The sequence below is a fragment of the Mya arenaria genome, chromosome 11, assembly GCF_026914265.1.
Source record: "Mya arenaria isolate MELC-2E11 chromosome 11, ASM2691426v1".
Classification (NCBI taxonomy): domain Eukaryota; kingdom Metazoa; phylum Mollusca; class Bivalvia; order Myida; family Myidae; genus Mya; species Mya arenaria.
The window spans coordinates 16,133,550-16,144,269 of NC_069132.1; the positions used below are offsets into that span (position 1 = coordinate 16,133,550).

The 10,720-nt window shown below is 33.2% G+C and overlaps 1 protein-coding gene across 3 annotated transcripts; it reads left to right on the plus strand.

The window, feature by feature from the left end:
* The first annotated feature begins 3,005 nt into the window (after window positions 1-3,005).
* LOC128209933 (protein max-like) lies at window positions 3,006-10,212 on the plus strand. 3 transcript variants are annotated; one of them, XM_052914204.1, is made up of 6 exons: window positions 3,006-3,159; window positions 3,269-3,331; window positions 6,394-6,507; window positions 6,839-6,934; window positions 8,143-8,266; window positions 9,024-10,212. In XM_052914204.1, the coding sequence occupies exons 1-6, from the start codon at window positions 3,121-3,123 to the stop codon at window positions 9,182-9,184; spliced, it is 597 nt and encodes a 198-aa protein (XP_052770164.1). In that variant the 5' UTR covers window positions 3,006-3,120; the 3' UTR covers window positions 9,185-10,212. The 3 variants fall into 3 exon arrangements, with proteins under 3 accessions (XP_052770164.1, XP_052770165.1, XP_052770166.1); XM_052914205.1 differs by lacking the exon at window positions 6,839-6,934 and having other exon boundaries at window positions 3,007-3,159; window positions 6,394-6,508; window positions 8,138-8,266; XM_052914206.1 differs by lacking the exon at window positions 6,839-6,934 and having other exon boundaries at window positions 3,007-3,159.
* Window positions 10,213-10,720: the final 508 nt, after the last annotated feature.

A 10,720-nucleotide genomic window follows, 5' to 3' on the forward strand; every position in this document is an offset into this window, starting at 1 on the left:
CACACCATTGGGGAGACAAGCACTTTTTCAAAAAAGCAATATCTAGTTGGATCTTTGTTTTGTTTCCATCCATATCTCCTACTTAACACCATTAAAGGATGTTTAAAAAAATTGGATCACTTTCTATATGCAATGCGTTGGCATACAGTCACTCTGTTAGCCATACCAGCTTACATGGTCAAGTTTCTGCCTATTTAAGTTCTTCCACACGTGTTCAGTACACATAGTCCTGTATATTAAACAATCGTTCATTATGATCTACTCTGAGGCAATGTGCAGAATCTGAGTCAAATTACTATGCATTTTTTTTGCTAGACTTCGGAGAATATGGAAGCTATACTACTCGCCCTAGCATCAGCGTCAACGTTGAGGTTTTGCATTTAAGTCATTATCTCAGCAAACACATCATGAGTTCCCAATATCCAACCTACTTAATGAAGTAAGATAACAGCATATTGAATATAATGTAAGCTATGGCGCTTTATTATTCAACTTGGACATTTTGGTTTAGGTTTTGCATGTAAGCATACATAGGTTAATATCTCAGAAACTGTGATGTATTTCATTGAGACTATAAAACCGTACTCAGCCATCAACAATACAAGTTAGGTAACTGTATTTTGCATATTATGCAAATTATGGCCCTTTATTATTTGATTTAGAATTTCTGGTGAAGGTTTTGCATGTAACCACATTTAAGTCAATATCTCAGCAAATACTTCATGTATTGCAATGAAACTTTAGACAGGTGTTTCCTATTATCAAACCTACTTAATTGATCAAGTTAGGTAATTATTTTGCATATAATGTAAATCATTGCTCTTTATTTTTTGACATTTCAATATCTCGACAACTACTGGACTACTGAGGAATGCTATAATGATAGGCGAACATTGTTAAATATATATCGACATGATATTAAAATCAGATGAAAATAGAATCAATATGATAATACTAGATCTTTGTATAATTCTCGGATAAGTTAATGTAAAACTGATTACAATAGATCGCAAACATCGAGATGAGCTCAAGTTAATTATTTATTAACATAAAAATGCTAAGCTGTATTGGATACGGATATCTACATATCCAACCTACTTAATAAATTAAGTTATGATTACTCAATCTTGCATATAATACAATTTTGCCCCTTTATTATTTGACCTAGAAATTTTGGTCAATGATTTGCATGGAACCTGGTCAAATAGCCCCCAAGTCAAATAGCCCCCATTTTGGTCAAAACGCCCCCATTTTGGTCAAAAAGCCCCCACTTCCTTTTTAATTTGAATGTATATTTGAAGGTAAGTGGTAATATTTTTAAGATACGTGTATATATATCCGCCTGGTCTCAGAACAACGCTTGCAGCGTAACCAGAAGGCAGCGTACAGGTCCATGCAGGGACGTGTGTTCGCTGCATGGGACATGTACAGATCTGGCGATCTGACCGAGACCGGCCTGCTAAAAAAGATTTCCTCTACATATGTGCACACCGTCCCAAAAATAAATGAAACAAGATTAGTGACAGCTGCATAACTATGTATTAACATATAATAACATTCTCCATCTATGTTAATGTATATTGTATTGTACAATGAGAATGCATAATACATTTTAACATACATTGTAAATGTGTATTTAAAAGATGTGAATAATGTGAAAATTATTTCAAAATAAACAAAAAAGTTAAATTATATATTCTTGTTGTTCCTTTATTTTGGAACGAGCCGATTTTTGCGAAAATGCATGGAAACCAGTTATATAAGAATGCTGACCAGAAAATAGATCGCAGATTTTTATATTCAAGTTCAAAAATTGATGTTTTAAGCATTTCGGTTTTAGCCATAAAATGTTAATTTTTGAACGGAAATATGAAAATCTGCAATCTGATCTTTTGTCAGCAATCTTTAAGCACTGGCTTGCAGATATTTACGCAAAAATTTGCTCTTTCCAAGACATTTTTTTTTCAAAACGGTAAATCTGAGAGTGCAGCTTTATGTTTGATGCTTAATCAATATTAAAATAAAGAAAAACACCAAAAATCAAAAAACTTATGACTTAGAAAGTTTAACATTTAAAATGTAGATTTGATGTAATAATATATTAATTATAAGATATATTTTAAAACGTTTGTTATTCTTACTTGGTAAAATTTTCAGACTAATTAATATACAAATAATGTTAGTTGCACTATATTTTGTAAAAATAAAGGTTAAAAAGTGTTTTGGAATAACATAAGTATGCATACATACATATAAAAAAATGAAAAAGTGGGGGCGTTTTGGGGGGGCTATTTGAACAATTTTAAAATGTGAGTGGGGGCTATTTGACCAAAATGGGGGCTTTTTGACTTGGGGGCTACTTGACTAGGAAGCATTTGCATATGAGCACATTTAAGTCAATATCACAGCAACTTCTTGATCATGCTTGATGTATTGCATTGAAACTTGATCAAATATGATGATTTCCCTTTATTATTTAAATTATTAAATATCTCAGCAAGAACTTCATATATTGCATTAAACCTTTATACAAGATACAAGGCTTCTCAACCATCCATCATACTTAATTTATCAAGTTACATGACTCTTTTTTATATGTGTGTGAGCTCATACACACACAAAATCTATTGCAATGTTGGTAAACATTGGAAATAGTGCACAAAATATAAATAAAACAACAAAGGAAACGAGATAAAATAATGTGACATTTTAAAACAATAATAAAGCTGAAATATAGCTATATTTTTAACGTGGAGGCAGGGATATTTCCTGAAAGTCAAGGGAAGTCACTGCGTAGGAGATGGTAGTGACGTTTAGCACTTTTGAAAGCTAAAGTACTTGCTATGGATGCGAATCAATACATTATCAACAAAGTAGTTCCTTTATAATATTTGAAAGAAAATGACTATCCTTTTTATGATTGTAATTAAACAGAAATCGTGTTTAAATGGGATTATTTTCGACTCATTGAACTGTTTTAAAAAACATGTTTTGAGCATATAAGACATCCAAAAATAGTTGTGTTTATTTGACAGGACAGCACGTGGGTAATGACCTCGTGGCGTTGTTTGGTCGCCATTTTCTCTGAATCAGCAAGCAGGCTTTCAAGTTTCACCGATAATGAGCGACGAAGACAGAGATGTTGATATCGAGAGTGATGTGAGCATTAAAACATTTTTCACTTTACATTTATTTGACATATTTTCATATGTTTCCGATACTAATACTTGTTTATTTGGTGTTTAAACTTTCGATCGTTTTTTTACAGGAAGACGACGAAGATGGGTTTGCGAGCATGGGAACCCAGAGCTCCACGAGTTATATGACACCGGTTAGTTAAACTTTATAAGGATTAAATCGACAATTTAGACAACCAAGCCTATTGTATATTTATTAAATCCTGTATTTTAGGGCGTTACAATGTCCCAACAAGAATCGTTTGCGCATGCGCAATGTTTTGTATACATGTTCTTATGATGATGTCAACAAATACACATGTATATGCAACTTACTTAAATAACTGGCACAAACTCCAAAAAAAGGATTCAAGTAAAACAATAATAGTTTTTACTGTATAATCTGTCGTCTGAATTGGGCTTTGGTTCAACAAGCGATCAAAAATTATTGCTTAGTGATTGGCATCAAGCAAACACATGCTCACATAAAATCCAGAATTCAAGCAAGCCTTGAAAGCATTTAAACTGCAGGCCATGCAGGCTCGTGATGATATTGACAACTGCTTTATTGTGTGTATGAAATTGTACATGACTTCCAGGTCTCGTGTTCAGACCTCGAAAAATTTGTTTATCCGAAAATCTATTTATGATAGGTTTCCTCATTCGATATAAATATACTTGACCATCATGAGGTTTCAATTTGACTGCTTACATCTGGATTGTTTTTCGCAATCATTTTGTTTTGGAAAATATATGTGTGAAAGTTTTCTGGGTTTTTTTTGGCCTTCACAGAGGTTTAAAAATATCAACAATGAAGTTTCTCCATGTAGCCACTATTCTAAAGAGCATGAACAGCCTGAGAAAAACAAAATGGTTCGCTGACATGCTCAACCTCGATATTCACTCGCAAATTTGAGGGTGAGAGTGGATTTGTCGAGGCCTGGTGTTGAAGCCTTTGATGCTTTGGCAGGCTATACATAGCATTAACCCATTTCATTCTGAGACCCAGTTAGATATGATACCTTGAATATCTGGGCATTTTCCAATAACTGATAAGCCATCTGCCTTTTTATGACCATTGTGTTGTATAAACACTAATAACTTCTTTATTATTGGTACAAGACCCAATAAAGATTACATATTTGGAAAGGAAATAAAAATATGCACATGTTTATGTAAGTTTTATTAGCAAATGATTTTAAATAAATTATTTTTTGCAAGTTAACCAGGTGATGATAAAAAAAAAACACCAAAAAATAAATATGCACAAATTGAAAGCAAAAAAAGCACACATAATTTTTTTCAAATGTCACATAATCCAATGTATGAAAGTTTCTAAATTAATCTGTCTTTAAAATGCAGAAAGAGTTATGCATATATTTTAAATCTATAAAAAGTTATAACAGTTTATATCATCCCATGTCCACTTCGGAGCAAATCGGGCGGGTGGATGTTCATCACGATGTTGGTTGGAATAGCAGTTTGAATCCTCGACCAGTAAGGTCCAGAAGTCTTGCCCCCATAACAGTTTTATTGATAAATGACAGTAATGCAATATCCTGGCTTTCTTGGGTCATATTGTTCTTTAGGACCACCATTCTTTGTATTCCCACTTGGAAACCTTGGGGTGATCCTCTTTGTCATTCAATCATTCTAGAACTCCTCAAGATCATCATAAAAACTCCACCAAATAATGCAAATGTCATAGTTTGTGATTTCTATCGATGTTTTAATAAGTCTTCTGTTTGTATCAAACAAATTCACATAAACTTCGTCATTATAACCATCCCAATATCACTATCGTCACTGTGGTCGAAAGTCCTATCCATTTCAACCAAAATTTGCATCAAAATCGCAATAAAAAGCTTAAATTTAACTCGATTTTTGAGTTTTAAAATTATTTCTTCATTAAAATTTTCTGCGCATCTATCTGTGCATAACATCCGGTCATTCCGGAAAACGTATAAACCGGAAACAATACAGTCAAAACGAAAGTAAATAAAGTGAAAGTTCAGTACGTCAAAAACTACACCTTTTGGTGTATCCCGCATGTAAAGGGTAACTACACCAAAAGGTGTATCCCGAATGAAATGGGTTAAGGGTGCTAAGTCAGAAAGGGCAGTTTTGATGTGCTTTGAATGAGCCTTGGGTTCTTGCAAGGGACAATGTTCAATACTTGTGTATTGGTTGTACTACTTCCAATACTGGTAGTGTGTTATGAATACCTTAGCTGTTATCTTTACTTTTAATAGTCAAAATTATGTATATTTATTATTTTTCTGAAAATTGACTCTTGTCAAATAAAAGGGCATAGCAGGGTGTAGAAAAAATGCAGCAGGGTGATGGTAATGGGGAACGGTGTGCTTACCTGCTATTTAGGACTAGCTGGAGCACTGGTCATTGGTTTAAAAGTAACACGATAACCTATTGAAACATTAAAGCAGGTTTTGATTTAGAGTTAAAACTTTTTAATACTTGGTAAAGAATGTGTTTAACAGTTATAAAATCTATCAGTTTAGAAGATAATACATTGGTCTAACATTTATAAGTTTACACTTCCCATTATTTTCCATAAGTTTAGTCCTGATTAAATTTAATTAAAAGAGCATTAATTATTAAACAATTATATATTTTCAATTATATGGACTATGTTAAATACATCAAAAGATTTGTGTTCTTCTCAAGAAAGTTACTAACCCTTGAAGGCAGAATATTTAGAATTTATTAATTCCAAGTTTATTTTATGTGTTTCTTTTGAAAAGCAATTAACACATTCACAGACATGTTTGACAATTATAGCCAATAATCTGATCCTTCTGGTCATATAAACTTGGAAGTTTCAGAGGTATTAGAGATCCTCAGTGGTGTACAGTATTCTGTTACCAAGGTGACCTACACCATAATTGGTGAACATTTATAATTTCATGGACCGCAACAGTCTTTTTCCATTGTTGTTACTTTTTTCATAAAAAGGCAAATTTTATTTTTCGCCGCTCCACAGAATATTAGAGCGGTCATCACCAGCCCTTGTGCCTCTGGTTTAATATAAGTATGGCTGAATTACAGCCACAAAGCTGTTGAGTTTCACTATAACGGTTTCACCTTAAAATCCTTTAGAGCTTTAGAGCGGATTCTTAATTAAGGCTTGGTCTAATATCATAAGAAGTTTGGTTTTGCTTTTCCTTTTTTTCAAATGAATGCACTCTTTTTCCTTCAGGCTGAACGAAGAGCCCACCATAATGCCCTGGAACGAAAGCGAAGGGACCACATAAAAGAAAGCTTTACTAGTTTACGAGACTCTGTACCGCAACTCCATGGAGAAAAGGTTAAGGTTTGCACAAAAAACTTTCAACAAGTCTTGCTTTTTCCTTTTGTAATTTGACTAGATTTTCTAAATTTTGTCTACAATGATCATCAGAAAAGTTTTCATAATTCAAGTTAATAATTTTTTTTTTATATGATATTACTTCCTGTATGATCTAAGAATTTACTTGCAATTTAACTGCATTTAACACTTTTATGAGCAATATCTCCAGGGTTCTCATTTATCATTTGATTCACACTTTTACTGGCGAATTCACGTTATTTTCAAGTTTAGTTTAATCTACATGTATAAATGACTTGCAGAATTTGTAAGATTGATCTCTTTTGTCTTCTTACAGGTTCAGGTGAGAACACATGATTTCTTGAATGAGGGTCGTAAAGGCCCACTTCCAAAAAGGACCAGTACCGGAAAGGACCAGAACCAAAATGGCTCAGTCTGAAAATATATACTATTATAAGGGTTTTAGCTTAAGAGTAATGGAAGGGTGCTGCACCCTGTCCTTTTTGGTAACACCCTCGGCCTTTATAAAATTGAATGCTCAAGATAATCAAATAATTGTTATGTTTTTTGTTTTAAATTTCAAAGTAAGATTATTAAGCCATTCATACTTGACATATTTTGCAGTTGAAACCTACTATTACTTCAACTTAACACAATTCTTAATATTTGTGAAATGTCATGTTCAAATTCCTCACAGCTGGACAAAATGTGCCCACTTGTCTTAGCACCCTGTCCCTTTTCTGCAGCACCCTGACCTTTTTAAACCCTGGCTAATACCCTAATTTTGTTTTCTACTGATAAATGTCTTGGATTTTAAGATATTATTTGAATACTTTAACTTACTGTTGAAATCTTGTGAACTATTAAACTGAAATACATATATAAATCTGCTAATACACTGAAAGTAAATTAAGCTGAACAAGTGCAGGGCTTTTTCTATAGTACCCACGGGTCCGACTATCGGACCCATTCCCAAAGCAAAATATAAGATATTTTTCCCAATCTTCAGAAAAAAATCTGAATTTTTTTTTTTTTTTTTTCAGAAATTCTTTTTACCTGTACTGGTTCATTTTCAACATCCTAATAAATTATGTGATGTGAAGTTTTTTTTAGTAATTGAACTCGGAAATCATTGTTTTCATTACATTCAGAGATATGAAATATTATCTGTCATGATTTATTGCAATAGATATTTACACCCCAAGGATTGATATTTCAGCCATTGTGGGTCTTTTAAAGGGAAAATAAACTAATATTAAATCATTTCCTAATTCACAGGAGACTAGACAGCTATTTCTTTTCACTGTAAAATTTCCCAATTTCCGCATTTTCACGACGCAAAATTTCCCAAAATGTCTAGGGTCTTTTTCCCAAAATGGTCAGAAAAAGCCCTGAAGTGTTCAAATGTATCATTTATAGTACTCTTTATTGACCTTTAATACCAAGGTCAATAAAGGGTACAAACCAAAATTCTTTATTGAAACCAGGTCCATGCCTGTCTGATTATGCACCTTCTTACTCCACTCTTGATTATTTTTTTTTCAAAATCCTATTTTGTTGAGTTTAAAATTCTAAATGATTTAATACATGTTCCTACTGAACAAAGATACGGCCAGTAACTGTCCTATTCTGTAATTTCAGGTTTCTCGAGCACAGATTCTTAAAAAAGCAGCAGATTACATAACATACATGAGAAGAAAAAATCACAGCCATCAACAAGATATTGATGAGCTTAAAAGACATAACACAGTTCTAGAACAACAAAGTAAGAACCATATTCAAATAATGAAATTATAGATGTGGATTATGTCATGTTTGAAAAATAACTGCAGTCTGCATCAATGCAGTTGAAATACAGCTCCTGTTTTTGCCCTGACATACAGCTCTATGTAATTTCAACAAATGAATATCTTTAGTAAGTTTAAACTGTTGATTAGCTGTCTATTGTTGTTTTTCAGATGGTTTTACTGTTGTGTCATCAGCGTCATTCTTGTGCAATTAATTTCAACCTTCGACATTACTAAAAAAACATTTAAGAAATTCAATTGGGCTACAAACTCGTGTTTCAAGATACAATACATATGTGTAGCAAGGCTCATAACGCTGGCTTTAGTAAATATATAGTTATACCCTATTTCATCTGAAAAATCCTGACAAAGCGAGCATGCACTTGTTGTGCAAAAGTTGCACTTTGACTTACCTTCAATATTTAAGTGGCCTTAGTTCACACGTTGTCGGAGACAATGCTCACATAAATAGCAGAGCACAGAACTTGAGTTGTATTATTTTTTGATAATGGCTTGTTCAACTGAACAATCTAAAACAGACATGGGTAACTGGTTTGCTAGGCAGGGATCATGTAATATATGTAACTGTTGTAATGCCATTATGATGAATCAACTAAGATCCCCATGCATGTTTTTGATAATAATAGTTTATCAGTACCACAATAGGGTTTTAAGAACAGTAATGTGTTCTAAAGCTTTTTAATCATGTATTTATGGTTATAATTTGTCTTTCAGTTAAATCACTTGAGAAAGCCAAGAGCACAGGACAGTTTGCAGTGTCAGGCTCTGTGAATTCTCGAGGTGCTGGGCTGGGATTTGATGTCTCTGGATCAGATTCTGAGGAAACAAATGGACAAGTGCCTGTTGCAAAAAAAATTAAACTGTCTGTGGACTGATATCGTGTGCATAATAATGAACAGGAGATTTTACCTTCATTGGCCAGGTGGTTGGTGTACCAGGAAGTTTTAATGATCGGCAATGGTGCAGGAAGTCACCGTGTGATATATTTTGTAGTTTGTTTTCTGTTTATTTGCAAAATTATGATATTAAATTGAATAGAAATAATTTCAGTATATTTCAGGGCAGTTGTAATGAAAAGAATAATCAGTTTATGAGATATGAGAATCGTAATACTAGATTTAATTTCTAAATTTTCTTTGGTAATAAATAATGATTGTTTGAAAAAAGATTACCTCTGAATGGATGATATCTTCATTGAAGCGAAATAATTTTGTGCCATTTCTGCAGTTTGTACTGCCTGTTCGTGTAGATCGAGATAATCCAGAGCATGTGTATATATGTCGTTGGATATTTTTCTGTTTACTTTTGTGAGTCAACTCTGTTGACCTGGGTTGACCTGGTGCAACTAAGGATTAGGAAGCAAGGGGAATGCATAACTATCCAGATACTGGGCTGGCCTGATCTGTAGACACAATACCTAGCCTCGTGTACTTTCATTCTTCTCTGGCATTTATGGTGAAATTTACCTTGAACTATGTATATGTATTCTGCATAGAATATGTGTGTTTTAACTTTGAACAGATATTATTAAAAAAAGGCTTTGAACAATTAAAAGTTCTGTGATAAAAGTTTTAAATCATCTTAGTCTTGCCACAGTATGTACACTAAAGAATAATGGATAGGACAAGATCATTTATTTTGTTATGAAGCTTGGAATAACACCTAATTCATTCTATATACTGAGTAGGTTATTTTCTGAACAATTTCTTTCATATCTTTGAACTTGTATGAGTTTTTGTGCAATTGGAAAATAACAGAAGATTGAAACTATATGGGGCTGGTAGTCTTCATTTGTTTACTTTCATTCATCATTTCCATTTTATATTGATTATTGACTATGTTTTTCTAGTTGTTTATGTTATAAAATAATTGTATGTTTTAATAAAATTGTGAAGAATCACAATGATTTTTCTGTTTTTAGTTAATATGTATTTTATACACCCCAGCAAACAAGTTCTAAAAGCAATAGAGGAATAATTGTCTGACCCCGTGAAGGAGACATTTTGATGTTGTGCTGGCCATCTGGATGGATGGATGCAACAAACTTTGTTGCAAGCTAAATCTTTACAAATGCTGGTGGGATTTTGATGACCTTTCAAAGGTATCTTCACAAAACTGATCAGTACTAAGCCTAGTTGAGCATTTACATGGCTTGCTCTGCCAAGGTGTATTGTAGAGTTATGGTCCTTTAATGTAAGACAGTGCTCACAGAGATTAGATTATCTGCACAAAATTTGCGAAACTGCCAGAGGGATTTTAATGAAACTCAACAGAAATGATAAGGACCAAGCCTAGTTGTATGTTCTGCAGGGTTAATCTTCCAGTGTTACGACCCTTTGATGTTGAAATAGTGCCCATAGTGATTAGTTCTTAAGCGCAAAATCTCTAAAACTGACAAAACAACAGCAGTG